Consider the following 26989-nt stretch of genomic DNA (forward strand, 5'->3'; position numbering starts at 1 on the left):
GATACTAGGCTATCTGCCCTAGGGCATTTATAAGCCTAGCCAGAGTGTGTTTGGCTTTCGCCACCCTTTTAGATTAGTTGACTGTGCCTCTGTATAGTAGGTCACAGAAGGTAGCCCTTTTAAGGTTAGTTTACTGTACCTCTGTCAAGCAGGGACACAGAAGAGATCCCAGGGGTAAACTTACGATCTCCCATCCACTCATCAAGATTTCTCTTGAAGATGGTCAGTGAGGGGCTCTGCCCAACATGGATTGGGATTTTGTTCCAGAGTGAGGGGAGCCTCTGGGATATGAATCTGTCCCTCCAGCATGTCCTATTTATTTCTGTGCTGAGGTTCAAGTCCCTGGAGCATGTAGCTCTAAGGGATTTGGATTTCCTGAGGTGAAGCATGTCCATTAATTCTGGGTTGGACATGGCTGTCAGACACAGATTGCCTCTGAGTAGGCGGTATGCAACTGAGTAGAGCTGGAGTTTCTTTAGCCGAACAGCATAGGGCATTTGTTTGAGCCCCTTGATCCTCTTGGTGAGATAGTTTTGGGGTCTTTCCAGTTGCTGAAGGTGTCTGGTAAGGTACATCCCAAACGGGGCATTGTACTCAATTATGGGCCTGATAAGTGATGAGTAGAGGGGCACAATGACCTCTCTTGATCTGGATGTGAACCCTTTCATGATAAGGTGGGCTATATAGAAGGTCTTTCTAACCACTTTGGCTTCTTCCGTACTTAATGGATTACCGTCTATGTGGTAATTTGTGGGCACTTTGTTTTTCCCAAAGGGGGTGACTATGCACTTTTTGGCATTTAGCTTTAGGCCATGGCTTTGGCACCAGTTATCCGTCTCTGTGAGACCCTTTTGGAGGATGCTTGTGTCAGCCGGAGAGTCGATTACAGCACCCAGTTTGCAGTCATCTGTGAACTTGGTCAGCCATAGTCCACCTGTGTTAGCCTGTACCTCGGAGAAATATATACCGAACAAGAGTGGTCCCAGGACTGAGCCTTGTGGGACACCACTTGTAACTGGTTTAGAGTCTGACATGGCACCTGCTATTCTGATCATGTGGGTGCTATCCCTGAGCCAATTTGCAACCCATCTTGTGACATAGGGGTTGATATTTAAGCTTGTGAGCTTATTTATGATGCCTGAGTGGGGTATTGTGTCGAAGGCTTTTGCGAGGTCCAGGTAGGCCGTGTGGACTACCTTCCCTTCTTCTGTGGCTTTGGTAACTGTTTCAAAGAAGTTGGCCAGGTTCAAGAGGCAAGATCTACCCTTAATAAAGCCGAATTGGGTAGGATCCAGTGTCTGGAGGTTCCCAATGTCTTTGTTTATGATTTCCATGATGATACGCTCCATAGCTTTGCAGACCAGGCTAGTCAGGCTTATAGGGCGATAGTTTCCGGGGTCTGTTGTGGCACCACCTTTGTGGAGTGGGACCACTGTTGCTGTACGCCATTCCTTGGGTACATATCCTGTAGTAAGGCTGAGATTGAACAGTGATGTTATATGAGGGTTTAGTTCTTCTTGAAGCTCATGTAAGACGCAGCCCTGGACACCGTCTGGTCCCATTGATGCTGTGTTTTTTGCTTTGGAGAGGGCAGCTCTCACCTGTGCATCTGTGATCTCAGGAAGGCTACACTCTGTTGGGATAGACATTTGCTCTTTTGGGGGGGAGGGGGGAGAGAAGTTTGAACTTAACCTTTCTGCCAGGATGTTGGCAATGTCTGTGGGTTCAGTGTATTTTTTGTCATTTTGCACTAACTCAGAGCATATCTGGGAGTTGCCTCCCAGGTTTCTGACATAACTAAAGAAGGCCTTGTGATTATCTTTAGTGTTTTGTGCAATTTTTCTTTCGAAGCTGGCCTTAGATGATTTTATGAGGGATCGTAGTTTCTTGCTAGTACTGATCAGTGACGCCTTCCCTTTTTGGGATTTTGCTCTATCATGTAGTAGCTTTCTCCTTCTGTTGTATAGCTTATTTATGGCCGAGGTCCACCAGACAAGTCTCCTGCCTTTGGAGGAGTGAGTTTTGGTTTTATTTGGGATAGCATGCTCCATGCATTCCTGTAGGTGTCCATAGAATGCTTTTCATAGGTTCATAGGTAGGTACTAGGCTATCGGCCCTAGGGCCCATACAAGCCTAGCCAAAAAATGTACACTGGCTTTCGCCACCCAAGAAAATTATTTTCCTGTGCCCCTGTCGAGCAGAGCCACAGAAGTGATCCCCGGGGTGAATTTCCCATTTCCCATCCAATCATCAAGATTTTTCTTGAGTGCTAACGAGGAGCTCTGTTTGACATAGATAGGTAGTCTGTTCCAGAGTATGGGAAGTCTCTGGGACAGGAATCTATCCCTCCAACATGTTTTGTTTATTGTGGTGACAAGGTTTAGGTCCCTAGAGCGTGTAGCTCGGATGGATTGGGATTTCTTTAAGTGGAGCATGTCCCAACAGCTCTGGGTTTGACATAGCTGTGTATGTTAGGCAGAGATCGCCCCTGAGTAGGCGATATGCGATGGAGTAAAGCTGTAGTTTTTTGAGACAGTCTGCATAGGGCATCTGTTTGAGGCCAGTAATCCTCTTTGTGAGGTATTTCTGTGGTCTTTCCAGTTGTTGTAGATGTCTTGTGAGGTACATACCAAAAGGGGCGTTGTACTCTATAATGGGTCTAATGAGTGATGAGTAGAAGGGAACAATGACCTCTTTTTTTCTGGATGAGAATCCTTTTGTGATGAGATGAGCCATGTAGAAGGATTTCCTGACCACTGTGGCGATGTGATTATCAAAGGAGAGACTACTGTCCATCTGTGTCCCAAGGTCTCTTATCACATTTTCGACATTAAGTAGACTACCAGCTATGTGGTAGTTCATGGGTTCAGAGTTTTTACCAAAGGGGATGACCATACACTTTTTGGCATTGAGCTTCAGGCCATGGCTTTGACACCAGGTATCTGTCTCAGTGAGGCCCTTTTGTAGTTTGTCCACATCAATACGAGTTTCGATTATGGCTCCTAGTTTGCAGTCATCTGCAAACTTTGTTAGCCAAAGACCTTCTGTGTTGGCCTGCACCTCAGAGAAGTAGATACCAAACAGGAGAGGACCCAGGACTGAACCCTGTGGTACTCCACTTGTCACTGGTCTGATGTTGGATATGGAATCCGCTACTTTCACAGTGTGGGTTCTGTCCGTGAGCCAGTTGGCAACCCATCTTGTGACATAGGAATTTATACCTAGTTTAGTGAGCTTATCTATAATTCCAGAGTGGGGGATGGTGTCGAAAGCCTTGGCGAGATCTAGATAACCTGTGTGAACCATTTTACCCTCATATATGGCTTTGGTGACTGCTTCAAAGAAGTCAATCAGGTTTAGGAGACATGATCTGCCTTTTACAAATCCAAACTGGGTAGGGTCCAGAGTTTGGAGATTACCAATGTCTTTGTTTATGAGTTCCACGATGATACGTTCCATGGCCTTGCAGACCAGGCTTGTCAAGCTAATGTGGCGGTAGTTCCCAGGGTCCATATGTCATCCTTTTGTAAAGGACTCTGCATTTTGGGCCGTATTTTCCACTGGCTCAGGGGCTTTGAAGGATTCCACCTCAGTTTTGAGAAGTGTGAAGTTTGCTTTTGAGAAGTTCTTCACCGTGGTTTCCTTGGCTAGGGGTGGGGACGGAATATGGATGTCCAGTGAGATTTGTTTATTGTCTCATCTTACCAATAAGGGGTATACCTCTGGTGTGGAACATAGAGATCCCATGTTGGTGATGACCAGATCCAGTATGTTTTCCCCTCTTGTGGGAGTGGTGACCAGTTGTTCCATAGCATTTGAGTTTATAAATTCTAGGAACCGTTGGGTGAGGGTGTTTGGGCTTGAGTAGTTTTCTCAATCGATGTTTGGGTAGTTGAAGTCACCCAATGTAATAGTGTTTGGAGAGACTTTCATATTCTCCAGTATTCTCAGGAAAGCCAAGTGAGGTTCCTGTGTTTGGGAGGGTGGTCTGTATCAGGCTACAAACTGAAAGGCAGTTTTTCCCACTGTTAGTTGCACATGGATGGTCTCCGATGCTTCGTGCAGTGCCACTAACCTCGAGGTGTGGGTTTCTTTGATAAATATGGATACTCCCCCTCCTTTTGTGGTTCGGTTCAAGTTTTGGGGCCGGAAAGCATGGTATGAAGTATAACCTGTTAGTGCTGGGGTGCTCTCGGGAGCCTTGAACCAGGTTTCTGTTACTGCACAGATATCGATATTCTCCATACTGAGGAGAATCTCGAGTGCGTGCATCTTGAGGTTTAGACTTCTGGCGTTGAGCATTACCCTTAGTTTTTTTTTCTTTGTGTTGTGTATGGGGGTGGGTTTGTCGTTTGAGCCTTGCTTAAAAAAAGGCACTATGGGGGAGGCAAGAGCCTTTGCCAGTATTCGAAAACCCAGGGATGACAGGTGCAAGCCGTCCCTAGCGAAGCAACGTGGCTTGTCGAGCATGTCATCCCAGGCTGACAGACACTGGATCCCCTTTGAATGACACCAATACTTTAGCCAATTGTTAAAATTGATCATTTTGTCTTTATACTGTGGCATCATTCTTGGTAAGGGTAAGATGCTAATCAAGGTCAGGGTCATACCGGCCTGGGCTACATGATCAAAGAGCTCCTGTACGTCTTTTTTCATGTAGTCCAGGGAGGTACGTCTCAGGTCATTCGCACCAGCATGGACAATGACGGAGTCATATTTCTACTTGCTTTGGAGTGACCTCAGTGGTTATGTTATGTGGCGGATCCTGGCACCCGACAGGCAGCTTACAGTAACCTTCTCCTTGTTCAGCCTGGTGAGTGGGACGTCAGTGTGTTTGACGATAGAGTCACCAATTACAAGTGTATTAGATGTGTTGTTTAGCCTTAAGGGCTGTGACTGTGTGGCACACTGACTTTGTGAGCTATGTGCTATGTGGATATTGTTTCGTGGTAGGTGTTGCTTGGATGTCTGCTTTGGAGGTCTCTGCTGCTTAGGCAGATTTTTATTTAGAGCCTCCGAGTATGTTTTTGTGTGTTTGTGTTTGGTTTGCTGATGTGATAGGTCTATGTGAGACTGGATTTGTGGTATGTGTTGGTTACCTTCTCCTCCTGACAGGCTGTGCCAGTACTGGGTTGAGAGAGCTTAGCCTCCAGTTTGGCTATATAGTTGCATCTCTCACATATATTTGAGCTTGTTGGGAGGAGGAAAGGGTGGTCTGTATACATAAGGCAGTTGTAACATTGCCTCAAGATTCCCAGATTTACCAGCTGGACTGGAGAGTAAACTCAAAACTGACCTTTGGACATGCCTGAATAATATAGGGAACTACTTATTGACTGATCAGAAAGAACCAATAGAGAGCAAGTGCTTAGGAGGAGTATCGGAGGATGTAGTGCTTTAGTTTGCGTTTACCTATGAGATTACTTATACGAGCAAGTGCTGGGCTTTAGAATGAAAATGGAGTGCTTAATTAGAGATTTAGAGCAGTTCTACGGGAAAAAGTGAAGAGCAGACTTTGTGGAGCCGGGAATAGTTTAAACCTGTTTAAGTGGCGCTGCCCGACTCTGCTCTGTGCGCAAGACCGCGCAAAAAGAGAGTTGCGGGGTTTTAAGAGAGAGAGATCAAGGAGTTTAGAATTGACCCAAAATGGCCAATAAAACTACAGCTTCTAGGCAGTAACCACTCCTACAGGGACAGGCAGGCTGCTCAGTGTTACCACTGCCACTGGTGAACACAGAGACTTCCCTTTAGCCCAAGGAAGCACTGGCCTCCAAGAAACTTACAAACAGTTCAGAACAGCAAATCTGTAACTGAACTTTCTTAAATTTCAGAAAGTGGGAAAAAAGCAAGATTTTTTTGTTTTTTCTTTTTTTGTTTTAGTTTAAAGGTAGCAGAGATACACAAGTAGCAAAATATTCACAGCAGTGCAATAAATGATCCCACACTTGAGTGCTATGCCAAAGTCAGGTAAAATGCAATTTTAAGAGAAAAAAAACGATTTTAAATTAAATGCAACACAGGAAATACAGTAAAGAGGCTCTAGATGTGTTCTAAATACTGATGTTCATCGTGCATACAGCTGCAGTCATAACAGATGGGTTATCCTGCCGTCAGGTGGGTCCTCGGTCAGCCGAATTCCAAAGTCTAGGTCCGGCGTCGGTTGTCGTCGCTTCCTCCCTGACATCAGTGCGGCAGGGGTATAAAAGAGCCAGCCGACGCCATCTTCTCCAGTCTTTCTTGCTGCGCGGTGCCCGAAGCAGAAGCAGTTCGCAAGTGCCGGTCGGCCAGCTCCTGAGATTTACGAAAATATTTCAGCCGAAGTCTTCTTGAAAGCTAAGTACCCCGTTGGGGAAACTTTTCTTGCCTCAGACCAATGTCAGACAAAGTTAATAATTGCATTTCATGTGGGAAGCAAATACCGCATAAGGATTTCCATTCTTTCTGTATTCCTTGCTTAGGCCCAGACCACGACGTCTCGGCCTGCCATTTTTGTGCTAGATTCAACAAACGCACTATTAAGCGTCGGGCGGAGTTCGCCCACCACTATTTTGGTGAAAAATTTAATTACATTATGTCGTCGGATACTCCGACTCCAGTTTTGATTTAAAGACGCAAAGATAAGGACCGACATACGAGGTCCGCGACTTCTACCGACACCACGCTAAGGCCGACTACCGGTTCTCCAGTTCTCAGTGAGGCGCCTACACTGCCCCTGAGTACCGATGACACTTCATTACCGGTGTCTTCTGTGCCCGAGGTCGCAGGCTCCTCGGCCCCCATTCCGACTACAGATACAGACGCTACTCTTGGCGGGGAAACTCGGAGTTTAGACAGGCCTGCCATTTCTCAAGGTGTCTTCAGGCCTTCCTCCTTCTCCATTAAGGCTTTCACAAAATCTAAAGCAGCCATGAAAACTAAAAAACAAGGACCACAGACCCCCTCTCAAGGCCCCATGCCTAAAAAACAGATGCTCAAAATGGCTGAGGATTTGATTACTCTTATCAGGAGTTCTCAACCCCCCTCGGACAAAAGGCCCAGATTGGAGGAAGACTACCCTTCCTCAGATCAAGCCTCTATTACCTCAGAACATTCTGAGGACCAGGAATATAGATATTCTCCTTTTGAAGACTCTGATGCAGAGGAGTCTATTTCCTCGGTCTCCCCCCCTGAGGACTATTCTTTTGGGGAAACCCTACATACCTTGAGGGAACACTTTCACTAGGAAGGCCAAGATTACACAGATTCCAAGAAAAGGCTCAGGGATTTTCTCTTGCTCCCCCAGCACAGGCCTCTGGCTATCCCTCCTGTCTTAGATATATTAGATGATGTGTACACAGAAGCCAGCCTCAACCCAGATTCTTTACCTCCAGCTCCTGTTAAACCTGACAGGTATTACCGGGTTCCTGATTCACACCAGTTCCTATACAAAAGCCATGCTGCTGACCCAGAAACTATTTCAGAGGGTCCCAAGGGAATTAAGGCCTCTACTGCTAAAACCCATTACCTTCAGAGAGAGATTCCAGAGCTTTAGAAAGGTGGGGGAAAAAGGTGTATACCTCGGCCACTTTAACCATGAGGGCATTAAACTGTCAGTTCCATATGTTAAAGTATCAACAGTTTTTGTTATCTCAGTTGAAAAGCAAAATGACACAACCTGAGCAACCAGATTTAAAGGAGTTGCAGGATTTGTTGCATAGTGCAGAGCAAGTGGGTAAACATACCTTGCAGTGTGGTTTTGATGCTTTAGAGGCCTCAGGTAGAGCTGCTGTTACAGGGTCTGTCATACGTAGACATGCTTGGCTCAAAGAGCAAACCTTACCAGATCATGTCAAAGCTAAATTACTAGATGCACCTCTTCAAAAAGATGTATTGTTTGGTGTTAAAGCTGAGGAGGTACTAAAGAAAATGGAGGAAAAGGCAAGATCAATGCAAACAGTGAAAGATTTCCTGCAGGTACAACCTGCACGTTTCAGCAGAAACTGGCCTTCAAAAAATTGGTCCTTTCCAGCCACGGACAGACCTCAAAGAGGCAGATACAGGCGCCCGAGGGGTAGAGTGCAATCTCAAGGATCATTCAGAGCCAGACAATGGCAAGCACCAACCCCAAGAGGTGGAGAAGATAGATCCCAGTCATTCAGAAAGCAGACACAATGACTTTCCCTTTTGCCTGCCAAGCAAAGCTTTAATGGCAGCACCTTTAAGCGGAAAACTGGCATTATTCTCAAAAAATTGGCATATTGTCACAAAAGACAAATGGATCCTGGACATTATAGACAGAGGCTACAGATTCCACTTTCACACCCTTCCAAAAATGAGAGGCATGCCAAACCTGCCACAAAATCAAAGGGCAGAGGCACAAAAACAAATCTCAGCTCTCATGGACATGAAAGCTATTCAAGAGGTACCTGCAAAAGAACAAGGTCAAGGTTTTTATTCCAGACTATTCCTGGTACCAAGGAAGGACAAAGATTGGAGACCTATTTTAGACCTATCCATCCTAAACACATATTTACATGTACCAAAATTCAAGATGCTCACATTACAGCAGCTTCTTCCCATGCTGGGCAAGGAGTCTTGGCTGGTAACATTGGACCTCAAGGAGGCATACCTGCATGTGCCTATCAGACAAGATTGCAGAAGATACCTCAGATTTCTTGCAGGTTCAACCCATTATCAATTCTCTGCATTGCACTTTGGCTTATCTACTGCGCCCAGAGTGTTTACGAAATCCCTGGCATCAGTAATTGCCTTCTGCAGACTTCAAGGGATACAAATATACCCATATCTGGACGACTGCCTGATCCAAGCGGACAGCAAGCACATACTTCTGAAACACCTGGCGTTTGTAATAAAACTGTTGAACTTTCTGGGATACACAGTCAACAAAAAGAAATCAAAACTATTACCCTCTCAAACAATAATTTTCCTGGGTGCCAGCTTGAATATAAACACCCAGATGGCCTACCTCACGCCAGACAAACAAGGGCAACTATCTCAATATTTCAGCAAAATGGCAACCTTCACCAGGCTGACTGCAAGGAAAGTCCTGCAGGCTATGGGATTCATGGCATCTTGCATCCTTCTGATCCCATGTGCAAAGCTGCATATGAGGAAACTTCAATGGTACCTAAAAAACTTATGGTCTCAACACAGCCACAGTTTGGAAACAATTATACCATTCATTCCATGTCTTCAAAAGGAATTTCTGTGGTGGGCTCAAGCATGCCAAAGAAACATAGGTCTCCCCTTCTGCATACCTCAAGCAAATCAAATCATCACAACAGATGCCTCGGACTACGCCTGGGGGGCGCACATGACAGATCAGTGCATTCAGGGAAAATGGTCTCAAAAGAGAAGCACCTACACATCAATCAAAAGGAAATGCTAGCAGTGCAAAATGCTATTATGGCCTTCAAAGACCTACTGCATCCAGGCCAGCTATTGATAAGGACAGACAACACCACAGTGATGTGGTACATAAACAAACGGGGGAACTCATTCATACCCCCTGTGCAGACTAGCCATGTCCCTTTGGAACACTGTTCTGGAATTGCAAATCCAACTTCAGGCACAATTCCTGCCAGGGAAGGAAAACACACTGGCAGACAGCCTAAGTAGAAATATGACAGATCCACACGAATGGAAGTTGCATCCTCAAGTTTTCGCAAAGATAACTCAGGCATGGGGACAGCCAGACATAGATCTCTTTGCTACCCACAGAAATTACCAACTGAAAAAATTTTGCTCAAGGACCTATCATCCACAGGCCTGGAAAGTGGACGCACTTTCTTTCAGTTGGACAACATTGACAGTCTATGCCTTTCCACCTTTCCCTGTGCTGCCAAAAGTTCTATTAAAAGCCAGAGCAGAGAGGCCAAAAATGATTCTCATTGCTCCAGACTGGCCAAGACAACACTGGTATCCACTCCTGAAGAGCCTGACGCATTCTCCACCATGGATCCTGCCTCTAGTGCCTCTTCTCTTGTCCCAGCACAACTTCAAAACTCTTCACAGCCAGCTAAAAACCCTCAATCTAGCCGCATGGAGAATCCCTTGATTTCCCAACAGATCCTCCTCTCCAAGGAGGTGCAGGATGTCATCTTGGAGGCCAGAAGACCTTCTACTAGAAAAGCCTACTCCGCCAAATGGAAACGGTTTTGTGCCTGGAATCAGAAAAAGGGCCAGAATCCTTGGGTAATACATTTACCTCAAATATTACAGTACCTAGCTGAGATGTTAAACAGTGGACTTTCCTTCTCCTCCATCAAGATCCATGCTTCAGCCATTTCTGCACAATACAACACAGATCCTCCTTTATTCTCTCATCCTCTCTTAAGACAGTTCCTCAGAGGGGCTAAGAATATAAAACCCCCAAGCAAACCACCAGTCCCTGCTTGGGACCTCAACTTCATATTGGAAAAACTGACCCTGCCTCCATTTGAGCCAGCTGCTTCAACAGAACTACAATATTTGTCATGGAAAACAGCCTTCCTTCTGGCTATCACCTCAGCATGCAGGGTTTCGGAACTACAGGCCCTCATGGCTGTGCAACCTTTCATCATTTTCCATCAGGACAGTTTCCTTATGAACCAACCCTTCCTTTATGCCAAAGGTAGTATCCAGTGTAGCCTTGAATCAGACTATCCACTTACCTACCTTTTACCCTAACCCACAAATCAAAGGGGAAAGACTACTACATTCATTGGACATTCACAGGCAACTTTGTTATTATTTGGACAGGACAAAGCCATTCAGGAAATCCGAGCAACTTTGTGTCCTATGCTACAGGTGCTCAAGGAAAGGCCATCTCCAAACAGACAATCTCTAAATGGATAGCCCACTGCATACACTTTTGTTACTCATTTCATGGAAAAACTGTGCCTTCAAGCATCAGATCCCACTCCACAAGGGCCACAGCTACCTCTGCAGCTTTCCTCAGGGGGGTTCCTACCAAGGACATTTTGGAAGCAGCCACTTGGAGTTCAGTGCACACTTTCTCCAAACACTATCACCTTCCACTTTACTCTAAATCTAGAGCGGGCTTTGCCCCAGCAGTCTTGCAGGGCATCCTTGCTCCTCCTAGTTCCACTTAGTGCCTGTCACGCCTATTTAGCTTTGGGATTCTACCCATCTGTTATGACTGCAGCTGTATGCACGATGAACATAGTACAGTTTTGTACCTACCATAAATGTAGATGTTCGAGTGCTAATACAGCTGCAGTCCAGGTTTCCCTCCCTCCATCCCCTCTTAGGACAGGCCTTATGACAAACACCTTCTCATACAACCTGATTGGGGTATTCTTTTATGGTGTATTTGCTTGCAAACTACTGTTTTTTGATTATTCTATATTGCATTATTACATAAGTTTATGTTTTGCCTTCCTTCTGGGGGCACCTGACATCTGGGGCAAGAAAAACTGAAGAAGATGGCGTCGGCTGGCTCTTTTATACCCCTGCCGCACTGACGTCAGGGAAGAAGCGACGACAACCGACGCCGGACCTAGACTTTGGAATTCGGCCGACCGAGGACCCGCCTGACGGCAGGATAACCCATCTGTTATGACTGCAGCTGTATTAGCACTCGAACATCTACATTTATGGTAGGTACAAAACTGTACTTTTCTAATACAGATATAAACTTTAGCAAGCCAGGAAACGCTGAAAAGTAGGCGGCAAAGCAGTAATTCTAAACAAAAAATCAGAAGAAAATACTTAAAATCTCAAAAGTGGCTCCTTTTTCTCTCAGCGTTTTCTCCCCTTGATAGGTGCTTCAGCAACAACTAACAAGCCTGGAAAGACACCAAAACCATGAGGCAGCAGGGTTTTAAGAGAGAAAGATCAAGGAGTTTAGAATTGACCCAAAATGGCCAATAAAACTACAGCTTCTAGGCAGTAACCACTCCTACAGGGACAGGCAGGCTGCTCAGTGTTAACCACTACCACTGGTGAACACAGAGACTTCCCTTTAGCCCAAGCAAGCACTGGCCTCCAAGAAACTTACAAACATTTCAGAACAGCAAATCTGTAACTGAACTTTCTTAAATTTCAGAAAGTGGGAAAAAAGCAAGATATTTTTGTTTTTTGTTTTAGTTTAAAGGTAGCAGAGATGCACATGTAGCAAAATATTCACAACAGTGCAATAAATGACCCCACACTTGCGTGCTAGGCCAAAGTCAGGTAAAATGCAATTTTAAGAGAAAAAAACTATTTTAAATTAAGTGCAACACAGGAAATGCAGTAAACAGGCTCTGTTCTGCCCATTGAACGTCAGCTGTTCCTGCTCTACCAGCTGTCAGATCAAGAATATTAAGGTAAGTACCCCATTGCAGACATTTTGTTTTTAGATCACTGCATGCTTCTGTGGGTTCATGTAATCCAGGAAGGGCAAGTGCAAGTGTGGCCATCAGATTCCCCATAAACACGCCCATGAGCTCTGCCTTTTTTGTCTAGGGCCTACGCACGACCATAAGGCCTGCCCTATTTGCCAGGCCTTTGTCCCAAAAACCCTGTGTAGCAGATTGCAAGTATTGAACATATATCTGGAGAATCAGTGCCTCAAGTGCTTAGCCTTAGGTTTGGAGGGGCCGTCCGGTCAGCTCATTGAGCTGACCAAGAAAAAGGCCAAAACATCTAGGCCTAAAGTTGTAGCTGCTCCTCCGCCACCCGATGTCCCTCCTGTGGCCGACATCCGACTGGAGGAATGATCGGTTGCTGCCAGTATGGGTACAGGGGGTACCGATGTAGAAGCCGCAGAACCACGAGTGGAAGGCACGTCCTCTGAGGTCCCGCAAACTTTGACTTCCGATGGTGAGGGGGAACCTTGGTTTGCACCATCTGCCTGGATGGATCCCTCCCCACTGCAATTCTAAGCAACACAAGACCTAGCCTGACCCAGACACCCGCTAGGCCTTCTGTCAAAAGCATACTTCTCCCCCGATGGAAAGCCAGCCTGATTAGCAGGTCTTTTTGCAGAGTGTATGCAATGCCTTCATGGCCTTAAGGCCTGCTACTCCCTTACCCTCCCCAGTGGATCCCCCTTTGATGAGCCCTAGGCCCCAGGTGATAGACACCTCTAAGGTGGAAATGGAAAAATCCTCTGAGTCTTTTTCAGAGGATTCACTTTCTTATGCCTCCCAAGTACCCTCCCCTCTTGGCTGTGCCTCCCCAGAGGAAGAATCTGCTAAAGCAGATTCCCCAGCCAAGGTTCTCACCTTTGGGGAGACCATTGCTAAGATGAGGGAGCATTTCAAATGGGATTCCTCTGAGATGACAGAAGTTCAGAAAAGATACTACGAACTCCTTCGGATGGACTCTCCTGCCCCTTCAGCTATACCCCCAGTACTGCCAGCTTTTCTTGATGCATTCACCGCAGCATCTCTTAATCCAGATTCTCAAACTCCTGCACCCCGCAGGCCTGATAGATTCTACAAAGTCCCTGAGAGAGCCAAATTCTTGGTTAGGTGCCCTGATTGACCCAGGCACTTTCTCTGTTTCAGCGTACAAGGCATCCAAACTCCTTCCATCCTCTTCCCTCCTTCTTACTGACAAATATCACAAAGCCATGGAATGCCTTGGGAAGAAGGTTTACACATCTTCCACCTTGGCAGTCAGGGCAGTAAATTATGAAAATTCCAAGAACAAAGCAACTAATACCAACGTAAAACAGAAAACACTTGTAATAACAGCAAAGCTTTCGGATATAAAGTATCCTTCCTCAGTACTTAAAAATATTCACCACAAAAAGCACAGTTTATTTATATTCTTCAGTTAGTTAATTAAGTCACACAGCTAATCAAATAATTATATCAATCAACTCTTAAAAATATTTCAAAATACAGTACAATGTATATTAGATATCTATAAAATTCATGGAAAATTTCTTACTAAAACACTTTATACTAAAACAAAACAACAGCCATTTGTTTTAATTTTAAGACAGGTTTTACAGAAACCATTTGATTTAAACCTGGCAAGTGCTCAGCCTGTAAACATAGTATAAATTGAAGTTCCATGTTTTCTGTGTATAAACATCCCCCCCTTAAACTATGGGATGGAGTTTCTTGAACATGTTTCGCTAGGGAATTGGTTAGTAGTTCCCTTCTTATTTCTGAATTATGCTCAATACTTCTGGCTTTAATGCATCTAATGGACTTGCCTACATAAAAACATTTGCATTTTACACAAGTAGCTAAATATATGATGGTACTAGTGCCACAAGTTGCTGAGCACCTGAAGATAAAAGGCTTATTGTTGTGAGGGTTAATAAAAGTATTGTTGGTCTCTATAAATGTACAACTACAACAATAATGGCAATGTAAAGTGCCATATTTAACAGTATTTCTTTTCTGTTGTGTCTGCTTTAAATCTTTATGACATAACCTATCCTTCAAATTACTACATTTTCTATAAGTAAATAATGGTTTGTGGGTAATTATATCCTTCAAACCAGAAAAGCTTCTGAGAATGCCCCAATTGTCAGTTTTATTTTAATCCCATCACTGCATCTACTAATCCTCATAATATAATGTATGTTTGTAGATTGTTTATCACCATTATTATTTTGATTATTAGCACCTTCAGTAAAAAAAGGGGGTGCACACAGTATGCCTATTTGATATAGCATAGTTTTTTTGCCTCATTCAGCATCTCATTTTCATACCCTCAAAGCTTCATCTATTTGTCTAACACAATTCGCATCATCAGTATTTAATCTACTCATCGCATAGTTTGGCTCTTAACCAGTCCTTTGTAAATATGGGGGGGATGCATACTGGTCCTATGGAAATACTTGTTTTTATTCACTTTCTTTTTATAAACAGAAGTTTGTATACATGATCCATCATGCCATATATCAACATCTAGAAATTGTATAATTCAATTCGAATATTGCATAGAAAAATGCAAAAATTCAGTAGTGGAGTTAAGATATTCCACAAATGGAATAAGGTCAATCTCACTTCCCTCCCATGTGAAAAAAATATCCACAAATCTTTTTAGAAACATCACATGTCCTACTTGGAAACTAGATTCCGAATGTATATGTTGATCTTTCCATTCACTTAGAACTAGTGTAGCATAACTATTTGCAACGGGGGTGCCCATTGCAACCCCCGTTGTCTGATGATAATGCACAAATATGCTATTTTCCAAGACACCTTCTAATAGTTGACATAAAGTTTCAACTTGCCTGCCCGTACAAAATTTTTGTTTATTTAAAAGCTCTCTAATAGCAGTAATGCCATTTTCATTTGGAATCCTGGTGAAAAGTGATTTTATATTCATGGTTACAATGAAAAAATTACTATTAGTAGTTCCCGAATTATACCATGTGTAAAATTGTTTTTAAAAAATCTGCTGTGTCTTTAATATAGCTTTTCACATGTCTAAGATATTTACTCAATGTACCTTGTAAATATACAGCAATAGCCTCCGTAACCCATCCACGGCCTGATACTATAGGCCTCATTGGGGGCTTATGGATGGATTTATGGATTTTAGGTATACCATGAAGTATTGGTATTGTGGGATTCGAAACAGTTAAGTACATGAATAATTCAAGAGAAATGTCATTCATAATCTACAATTCATATAATAATGTATTAATTTTATTAATAAACTCATCAACCTAAAAACAGCTTATCTCCTTAAAGGCCAAGGGGTCATTAACTATCTCCATCATACTGGCATGATGATCTAACCTGTTCATAATCACAATAGCTGCCCCCTTATCGGCTTCCTTAATCACTATATATCATTACTTTTTTCCAAATCACATAAGGCTTGCTGTTCTTCTTTTGTCAAATTATACATTTGTTTAAATGGTTTGGTCTGATAATATTTCCTAATTTGTGCTTCACATGTATTATAAAATGCTTCAATAATAGGATGGCTTGCTGGAATAAAGGTACTGTTACTTTATAACAAGTAGGTGCAGAGTTCTGAGAGTTACCATAAAGTAATTTTAAGTCAAGATTACGCGCAAATAATTTAAGGTCCATTATAGCATCTGCCAAACCATCTATATTGGCAGGAATAAATTTTAAACCTTTTTCTAACAAGGAAACATGGCAAGAATTTATCACAAAGTCAGAAAGATTAATAACACAGGGAACTGTTCATACTTAAGTCCCAGTTTGTTTCCTGCTCCTTGTTCTCGGTCCGCTCCGACTCCTGTTCCTTCCTTGTTGGCGCCTTGTGAAACCGACCGCTTGTTGATGTTCATCGTGCATACAGCTGCAGTCATAACAGAGGGGTTATCCTGCCGTCAGGCGGGTCTTCGGTCAGCCAAATTCCAAAGTCTAGGTCCGGCGTCGGATGTCGTCGCTTCTTCCCTGATGTCAGTGCAGCAGGGGTATAAAAGAACCAGCCGATGCCATTTTCTTCAGTCTTTCTTGCCGCGTGGTGCCCGAAGCAGAAGCAGTTCGCAAGTGCCGGTCGGCCAGCTCCTGAGATTACGAATATTTTTCAACCGAAGTCTTCTTGAAAGCTAAGTACCCCGTTTGGGAAACTTTTCTTGCCTCAGACCGATGTCGGACAAAGTTAATAATTGCATTTCATGTGGGAAGCAAATACCGCATAAGGATTTCCATTCCCTCTGCATTCCTTGCTTAGGCCCAGACCACGACGTCTCAGCCTGTCGTTTTTGTGCTACATTCAACAAACGCACTGTTAAGCGTCGGGCGGAGTTCGCCCAACACTATTTTGGCAAAAAGTTTAATTACATTATGTCGTCGGATACTCCGACTCCAGTTTTGAGTAAAAGACACAAAGATAAGGACCGACATACAAAGTCCGCGACCTCTACCGACACCACGCTAAAGCCGACTACAGGTGCTCCAGTTCTCAGCGAGGCGCCTACGCAGCCCCTGACTACCGATGACACTTCCTTAGCGGTGTCTTCTGTGCTCGAGGTCGCAGGCTCCTCGGCCCACACCCCGATTACAGATACCGACGCCACTCTTGGCGGGGAAACTCAGAGTTTAGACAGGCCTGCCACCTCTCAAGGTGTCTTCAGGCCTTCTTCTTCTTTTTCCATTAAGGCTTTCACTAAATCTAAAGCTGCCATGCATACTAAAAGACAAGCTCCACAGGGCCCCTCTCAAGGCCCCATGCCTAAAAAACAGATGCTCAAAATGGCTGGGGATTTGATTACTCTTATCAGAGGTTCTCAACCCCCCTTGGACAAAAGGCCCAGAGTGGAGGAAGAATACCCTTCCTCGGACCAGGCCTCCATTACTTCAGAACATTCTGAAGATCAGGAACGTTCATACTCCCCTTTTGAAGATTCTGATGCAGAGGAGTCCATTCCCTCTGTCTCCCCCCCCTGAGGACTATTATTTTGGGGAAACCTTGCATACCTTGAGGGAACACTTCCACTGGGAAGGCCAAGATTACTCAGACTCCAAGAAAAGGCTCAGGGATTTCCTCTTGCTCCCTCAGTACAGGCCTCTGGCTATCCCTCTTGTCTTAGACATACTAAATGATGTGTATTCAGAGGCCAGCTTTAACCCAGCTTCTTTACCTCCAGCTCCAGTCAAGCCTGACAGGTATTACCGGGTTCCTGATTCACACCAATTCCTATATAAAAGCCATGCGGCTGACCCAGAAACTATTTCACAGGGTCCCAAGGGAATTAAGGCCTCCACTGCCAAAAATCCATTACCTTCAGAGAGAGATTCCAGAGCTTTAGAAAGGTGGGGGAAAAAGGTATACACCTCGGCCACTTTAACCATGAGGGCATTAAACTGTCAGTTCCATATGTTAAAGTATCAACAGTTTTTGTTATCTCAGTTGAAAAGCAAAATGTCACAACCTGAACAACCAGACTTGAAGGAGTTGCAGGATTTGTTGCATAGTGCAGAACAAGTGGGTAAACATACCTTGCAATGTGGTTTTGATGCTTTAGAGGCCTCATGTAGAGCTGCTGTTACAGGATCAGTCATACGTAGACATGCTTGGCTCAAAGAGCAAACCTTACCAGATCATGTCAAAGCTAAATTACTAGATGCACCTCTTCAAAAAGATGTATTGTTTGGTGTTAAAGCTGAGGAGGTATTAAAGAAAATGGAGGAAAAGGCAAAATCAATGCAAACAGTGAAAGATTTCCTACAGGTACAACCTCCACGTTTCAGTAGAAATTGGCCTTCAAAAAATTGGTCCTTTCCAGCCATGGACAGACCTCAAAGAGGTAGATACAGGCGCCCGAGGGGTAGAGGGCAATCTCAAGGATCATTTGGAGGCAGACAATGCCAAGCACCTACACCAAGAGGTGGTGAGGATAGATCACAGCCATTCAGAAAGCAGAACCAATGACTTTCCTCTTTGTATGCCAAGCAAAGCTCTAATGGCAGCACCTTTAGGCGGACAACTGGCATTATTTTCGAAAAATTGGCATATTGTCACAAAAGACAAATGGATCCTGGACATTATAGACAGAGGCTACAGATTCCACTTTCACACCCTTCCAAAAATGAGAGGCATGCCAAACCTGCCACAAAATCAAAGGGCAGAGGCACAAAAACAAATTTCAGCTCTCATGGACGTGAAAGCTATTCAAGAGGTACCTGCACAAGAACAGGGTCAAGGTTTTTATTCCAGACTATTCCTGGTACCAAGGAAGGACAAAGATTGGAGACCTATTTTGGACCTATCCATCCTAAACACTTATTTACTCGTACCAAAATTCAAGATGCTCACATTACAGCAGCTTCTTCCCATGCTGGGCAAGGAGTCTTGGCTGGTAACATTGGACCTCAAGGAGGCATACCTGCATGTCCCTATCAGACAAGATTGCAGACGATACCGCAGATTTCTTGCAGGTTCAACCCATTATCAATTCTCTGCATTGCCCTTTGGCTTATCTACTGCGCCCAGAGTGTTCACGAAATGCCTGGCATCAGTAATTGCCTTCTGCAGACTTCAAGGGATACAAATATACTCATATTTGGACGACTGCCTGATCCAAGCGGGCAGCAAACACATACTTCTGAAACACCTGGCGTTTGTAATAAAGTTGTTGAACTCTCTGGGATACACAGTCAACAAAAAGAAGTCAAGACTACTACCCTCTCAAACAATAATTTTCCTGGGTGCCAGCTTGAATACAAACACCCAGATGGCCTACCTCACGCCAGAGAAACAAGGGCAACTAACTCAGTACTTCAGAAAACTGGCAACCTTCACCAGGCTGACTGCAAGGAAAATCCTGCAGGCTCTGGGATTCATGGCATCTTGCATCCTGCTAATCCCATGTGCAAAGCTGTATATGAGGAAACTTCAAGTGGTACCTAAAAAACTTATGGTCTCAACACAGCCACAGTTTGGAAACAATTATACCACTGATTCCATGCCTCCAAAAGGAATTTCTGTGGTGGGCTCAAGCATGCCAAAGAAACATAGGTCTCCCATTCTGCTTGCCTCAAGCAAATCAAATCATCACAACAGACGCCTCGGACTATGCCTGGGGGGCGCACATGACAGATCAGTGCATTCAGGACAAATGGTCCCAAAAAGAAAAGCACCTACACATCAATCAAAAGGAAATGCTAGCAGTAAAAAATGCTATTATGGCTTTCAAAGACCTACTGCATCCAGGCCAGCTATTGATAAGGACAGACAACACCACAGTGATGTGGTACATAAACAAACGAGGAACCCATTCAGATCCCCTGTGCAGGTTAGCCATGTCTCTCTGGAACATGGCTCTGGAATTACAAATCCAACTTCAAGCACAATTCCTGCCAGGCAAGGAAAACATGCTGGCAGACAACCTAAGCAGAAATATGACAGATCCACACGAATGGAAGTTGCATCCTCAAGTTTTTACAAAGATAATTCAAGCATGGGGAAGGCCAGACATAGATCTCTTTGCTACCCACAGAAATTACCAATTGACAAAATTCTGCTCAAGGACCTATCATCCACAGGCCTGGAAAGTGGACGCACTCTCTTTCAGTTGGACAACAATGACAGTTTATGCCTTTCCACCTCTTCCTCTGCTGCCCAAAGTTCTATTAAAAGCCAGAGCAGACAGACCAAAGATGATTCTCATTGCTCCAGACTGGCCAAGACAACACTGGTACCCACTCCTGAGGAGCCTGACGCATTCCCCACCATGGATCCTGCCTCTAATACCTCTTCTGTTGACTCAGTACAACTTCAAAACTCTTCACAGTCAGCTGAAAACACTCAATCTAGCCGCATGGATGATTCCTTAAATTCACAACAGACCCTACTCTCCAAGTAGGTGCAGGATGTCATTTTGGAGGCCAGAAGGCCTTCTACTAGAAAAGCCTACTCCGCAAAATGGAAACGGTTTTGTGCCTGGAATCAGAAAAAGGGTCAGAATCCTGGAATACTGAATTTACCTCAAATATTACAGTACCTAGCTGAGATGCTAAGCAGTGGACTTTCATTCTCCTCCATCAAAATCCATGTCTCAGCCATTTCTGCTCAATACAACACTGATCCTCCTTTATTCTCTCACCCTCTCTTAAGACAGTTCCTCAGAGGGGCTAAGAATATAAAACCCCCAAGGAAGCAACCAGTACCTGCTTGGGACCTCAATTTCATTCTAGAAAAACTGACCCTGCCTCCATTTGAGCCAGCTGCTTCAACAGAACTGCAATATTTGTCATGGAAAACAGCCTTCCTTCTGGCTATCACCTCAGCACACAGGGTTTCAGAACTACAAGCCCTCATGGCTGTGCAGCCTTTCATCATTTTCCATCAGGACAGAGTTTCCTTACGAACCAACCCTTCCTTTATGCCAAAGGTAGTATCCAGGGTAGCCTTGAATCAGGCTATCCACTTACCTACCTTTTACCCTAATCCACAAAACAAAGGGGAGAGACTACTACATTCCTTGGATATTCACAGACAGCTTCGTTATTATTTGGACAGAACAAAGCCATTCAGAAAATTAGAGCAACTCTTTGTGTCCTATGCTACAGGTGCTCAAGGGAAGGCTATTTCCAAACAGACAATCTCAAAATGGATAGCCCACTGCATACGCTTTTGTTTTTCTTTTCATGGTAAAACTGTACCTACAGGCATCAGATCTCACTCCACAAGGGCCACAGCTACCTCTGCAGCTTTCCTCAGGGGGGTTCCTACCAAAGATATTTTGGAAGCAGCCACTTGAAGTTCTGTACATACTTTCTCCAAGCACTATCACCTACCATTATACTCCAAATCTAGAGCAGGCTTTGCCACTGCAGTCTTGCAGGGCATCCTTGCTCCTCCTAGTTCCACTTAGTGCCTACCACCCCTTTTTTAGCTTTGGGATTCTACCCATCTGTTATGCCTGCAGCTGTATGCACGATGAACATAGTACAGTTTTGTACCTACCATAAATGTAGATGTTCGAGTGCTAATACAGCTGCAGTCCAGGTTTCCCTCCCTCCTTCCCCTCTTGGGACAGGCCTAATGGCTAACACCTCCTCATACAACCTGATTGGGGTATTCTTTTATGATGTATTTGCTTGCAACTACTGTTTTTTGATTATATTGCATTGCATTATTACATAAATTTATGTTTTGCCTTCCTTCTGGGGGCACCTGACATCTGGGGCAAGAAAAACTGAAGAAAATGGCGTCAGCTAGTTCTTTTATACCCCTGCCGCACTGACGTCAGGGAAGAAGCGACGACATCTGACGCCGGACTTAGACTTTGGAATTGGGCCGGCCGAGGACCCGCCTGACGGCAGGATAACCCATCTGTTATGACTGCAGCTGTATTAGCACTCGAACATCTACATTTATGGTAGGTACAAAACTGTACTTTGTTCACCTCTTCTGGTAGTTTTAACCGAACCACTTGTTTCGGTTTCTAAAAAACCGCTGTTGATGTAGTCCCCTCGTTTCTATCATTAGCAGTCATCTATTGGCTTTGCGGTGCTGCCATTACAACACCAGAGCTATGGGGAGAAGCATGCGTGTTACGTAAACCGGAATTTGTAGGTTCGGCTATCCCGCCCTCCATTGATGCACCCGCTGCATCATTATTGGATGAAGAGTCATTGTTGACAGCAAAAGTGGCCAATGTAGATCTAAAATCATCCAATGCTGCAACTGAGTTAGCATCCACAACAGTTTGAGAATGTCTCTGCACATTAGAAAAAAATGGCATTTTTGTTCAGAAATCCCTAGACCATGAAAAAATGTGGCCATTGTTGAAATCATTAATGTCCCAACTAGGTTTTTTTTATTTTAAGCCCCCCAAACAAACAAACAAAAGGCTGTTTGATGTAGTAGGCTAATAGATTGTTTTGTTTTAGTATAAAGTTTTTAGTAAGAAGTTTTCCATGAATTTTATAGATATCATCTAATATACATTGTACTGTATTTTTAAAGATTTTTTTAAGAGTTGATTGATCTAATTATTTGATTGGTTGTGTGACTTAATTAACGAATTGATGAATGTATTTAAACTGTGCTTTTTGTGGTGAATACGTTTAAGCACTGAGGAAGGATACTTGATATCCGAAAGCTTTGCTGTTATTAAAAGTGTTTTCTGTTTTACGTTGGTGTTAGCTGCTTTGTTCTTGGAATTTTGGTCGTTTTACAGCTACACCTTTACTCTTTATGGTCTTTTGTCTCGTGGTCAGTAAGTTATGAAGCCCACATGTTCAAGTATGCCCTAGTTGTTTTGGAAAAAGCCAACAAACAATTGTCTTACATTCCAGATTCTCCTGCCAAAGCTAAACTGTCTAGCCTTATTTCTCTAATCTCTCAGGTCACTAGACACTCCATTAAGTGCAGCTTTGATGCTGCAGAATCCTCAGCAAGGTCATCTGCATCAGTCTCTGCCCTTAGACTATATGCCTGGGTAAGGCTACAGCCTCTACCAGATGACATCAGAGCAGAACTCTTAGATGCACCTTTAGACAATTCAGCTCTCTTTGGGACTAAAATAGCAGACTTATTCAAAACTCTGCAACAAAATGGGAAGGAGTTACAAGACCTTAAGCACTTGTTTGTTTCTCCTGTCCCCAAGATCCTTAGGAATTATGCTTCAAAAACTCAGTTTATAAGGAAGTATTTTGCTCCCACCCCTCCTCCTATGCCTTGGAAAGCTGCCAGGAAGCAAACTACTCCCTCCAGGCCTGCCCAGACTTCTATCCAGAAGCCTCAATTTCAAGACAAGTCAGGTAGTCTGTGACCACCTGCCACTCTTGAACCCCCCCCCCATTCTGCCCCCCTATCATTGAGGCTTTCTCACTGTCTCCCTGTGTAGAAAAACATCACTACAGATAAGTGGGCCCTATCCATAATAGAAAAAGGCTATTTTATGACATGGATCACTCCTCCTCCTTGGAGAGGTATTCCTCAGCCCACCAAAGAGCAGCTACCTCTTTTTCAACCAGTTCTAGACAGCCTCATTGCACAGGGTACTATTCAACCTCTCCCTCCAACAGAAAAGGGAAAAGGATTATATTCCAGGCTGTTTCTAGTCCAAAGGAAAGGTGGGCCCTGGAGACCAATCCTAGGTCTCTCCCACCTAAATCTCTTCCTGCAAGTGCCACCTTTCGGATGCTCACCTTGCAAACCATTTTTCCTCTGATCTTACCTCAGGGGGTTCATGGTCAACCTGGACATCAAGGATGCCTACATTCACATCCCCATCAGGAAGAATTTCAGGAGATACCTGCGATTCTCTGTGGCCTCCTCACATTATCAATTCTCGGCCTTGTCTTTCGGTCTTTCAGAAGCACCGAGGGTCTTCACAGAGTGAGTGGCACCAGTGGTGGCCTTCTGAAGGACCCAAGGGATTCATATTTTCCCTTACCTAGACGAACTGGTTATTCAGGTGGATTGCAAAGAATCCCTCTTACTCCATCTTCAGATATATCTCCCCCTTGTGCAGGCACTGGGGTTCAAGATAAATTACTCCAAGGCTAACCTGATCCCCCTCTAAAGACCTTTTCTTCTTGGGGTGCAGAATCCAGACTGGTATCATGAAGGCCTTCCTCCCCAAAAGGAGGAAAGCTTAAGGCGGTACCTGCTTGCTGTCCTTCAGGCCACAGAATTGACTGCCAGGCTGTACCTCAGGCTCCTGGGCCACATGGCATTGACCATTCCCATGTTACTATTGACAAGACTTCATATGAGAAAGCTACAATGGTACTTAAGATCCATATGGACTCAGTGGTGCCTGAATCTGGTAAGCTACAACCCAGGCCTACCTCCTAAGGTCCCCCAGCTGGTACAGAAAGTGTACACGGATGCTTCAGACCTAGGGTGGGGTGCAACCATGACCTTCCTAAGAGTCCAGGGTACTTGGCCAGACTCCACCAAACAGGAGCATATCAATGTCAGAGAGATGAGAGCAATACTTTTGGCCCTGAAGGCCTTTCAGCCTACATTGAAACAAGGCCCATTGAAACTTTTCACAGACATCACAATTCTGTAGTGTGGCAGCAAGTAGGGGGAGAACAAAGTCATGTTTGCTATGCAGGCCATCTCTTCTAGTGTGAGAGCTGGCCATAAAACAGGGAGTTACACTTCAAGCAGTGTACATCCCCTCAGAACAGAAGCAGGTCCATGTCACAGTCCCATGAATGGATGCTCCACAGGGATGTGTTCTTGGACATAGCCCACAGATGGGGGGTACACCTCAAATAGATCTGTTTGCCTCTCCCATGAACAGACAACTTCCATCCTTTTGCACCAGGCTGCCCATCCCTCTGGCGAGGGCAGTAGATGTATTTTCAGTCTCCTGGAAGGGGATATTTCATTATACATTCCCCCTTCCCACTTCTTCAGAGAGTCCTACTGAAAATTCAACAGGACAGACCAAAATCTTGTTGGCGACTCCCTTTTGGCCAAGACAGCACTGATTTCCCCTCTTCCTGCATTTAGCCAAGGGCAATCACCACAAGTTACCCCACAGAATGGACCTTCTCACACATGACAAGGGATCTCTAATCCACCCACACTGGCAATCTCTGCACCTCATCCTGTGGGTGATAGAATTCTGATCCGTTACAGACACTTGGGACGTGCTCACAATCCTACAGGAGGCCAAGAAACCTAATACTAGAAGATATTGTATATCTAGATGGAAAGGATTCTCCATATGGTGTCTTCAAAGACAGTTGGACCCCTTTCAAGGTGATATCCGTTTCGTACTGTCCTACCTGTGTGAACTTCTGCAGATAGGGTTAGCGCACTCCTCCATCAAGGCTCACCTGGCTGCCATTTCAGCTTGTTTGCTTCTAGAACCTGCTTTGGCTTCCAGATTGCCTACAAAGTTGTTCCTAAAAGGAGTGCTGCACCTTGGGCCCCGCAGGAAACCTATCCCACCTCCCTAGGACCTGAAATATGGCTTGGAGAAGCTCACAGTGCCCCCTTTTGAACTGGCCTCCCAAGGCTTCTCTGAAACACTGCACATGTAAAACAGTACTCCTAGTGGCTTTGACATCAGTTAGAAGAGTGTCTGAGTTACAGCCTCTCATGGCCATTCCCCCTTTCCTCATCTTCCACAAAGACAGGGTAACCCTTAGGACCAATCCTTCCTTCATGCCCAAGATGGTCAATTAGCTTTCCTTAAACCAAGCTGTTCACCTTCCCACCTTGTTTGCCCATCCTCAGAGTGACAGTGAAGACAGCCTTACATTCACTTAATGTGCACAGACAGCTCAGGTTCTACTTGAACAAGACTAAGTCTATCAGAAAATCTGACCAGTTGTTTGTTTCCTTCCATCCCAGGGCCCTGGGGAAAGCTGTAACAAAACAGACAATTTCAACTTGGATTTCAAAGGCAATTACTTTCTGCTATGCACGCCATGAGAAATCCTTGGGGTCCAAGGTTAAAGCACAGTCCACTATGGCCATGGCTTTGTCAGGAGCCTTCTTTAAAGGATTAGCCACTGCCACCAATTTGGAGGCAGCTACATGGACATCTGTCTGCACATTCACCAAGCATTACAAATTAGACCAAATTTCTAAATCCAAGGCTGGATTTGGCAGGGCAATCCTCCATAGATTTTTGGAGAATGTTTCTCAGTCACGACCCTCTACCGCACAGTGAGCTCTGGCACTCGCAGAATACTGCAACATGGGAATAGAAAGACATAGAATAGTTGTGTAAAATCTTACCATAACCATAGATGTCCTTCCCTTCCATGTTGCAGTATTCTTTTCCTCCCTCCTTCCCCACATGTTCACATTATGGCTATGCTTGGATGGCACTGAACTTACACAGTTTGGCCTCGGATTGAGGTCTGACTGGGAGGCTCACTTCTGAGGTCTGGTGTGTGCAGACATCACTTTTATGGCCCATGTACCTCTAGCCATGTCAGACATCCTACGCACCTAGCAGTCAATACAAGCATTTGAATAATGGCCGGAACATTCGGGTAGCAAGAGGAGGAAACCCAAGAGTACAGAATACTGCAACATGGTAGAGAAGGACATCTGTGGTTATGGTAAGATGTTACACAAGTATTTTTTATGAAGATCCTGTTTAACTTTATACATTTAATGTTTTCAAATGAGTTATAATAGAAGGGACAAATTTAGGTGAACTGCCCTTTACTTTTGATCGAGGTCATAATATTTTTTATGTGATGTTATGTTTTAGGTATTTGACTCCTCCTGGCACTCAAGGCTTTGCTCCACATTATGACGATATAGAAGCATTTGTATTACAGCTGGAAGGGAAAAAGCACTGGAGAGTTTACAAGGCAAGGTATAAGAAGTGATCTGCAATGTAACATGATTTTGTATTGTCTTATGTAACAAGTTGTACTTAAAATTTTCACCAGTTGCTGATGCATTTTCTCCAGAATTGATGTATCCCACTGGGTTGAAGTCCATTTGTCTTAGTTCTACTTTTTTGGTGAGTGTCCCACGTGATTGTACTTTCTTTTGTTTGGCTCACCCTTTTGAAAAGGTGGCTCCATCAGATTTATCAGCTAAAGTAAAGTAAACCTGCCAGGCTAACCTTTTATCTCTGAGTTTTCAAGTCTAACTCATTCCCTCTTCC

General features: G+C 44.3%; 1 protein-coding gene across 3 annotated transcripts in view; it reads left to right on the forward strand.

The window, feature by feature from the left end:
• RIOX1 (ribosomal oxygenase 1) overlaps positions 1 to 26989 on the forward strand; it is a 1390763-nt gene that overhangs the window by 743820 nt on the left and 619954 nt on the right. For all 3 annotated transcript variants that reach the window (XM_044059130.1, XM_044059139.1, XM_044059122.1), the window contains exon 7: positions 26585 to 26692. In XM_044059130.1, coding sequence (XP_043915065.1) covers positions 26585 to 26692 — 108 coding nt within the window. The remainder of the gene's footprint in view (positions 1 to 26584; positions 26693 to 26989) is intronic.

Source organism: Protopterus annectens, chromosome 1.part2 (assembly GCF_019279795.1).
Source record: "Protopterus annectens isolate FY-2018-M chromosome 1.part2, PAN1.0, whole genome shotgun sequence".
NCBI lineage: Eukaryota > Metazoa > Chordata > Ceratodontiformes > Protopteridae > Protopterus > Protopterus annectens.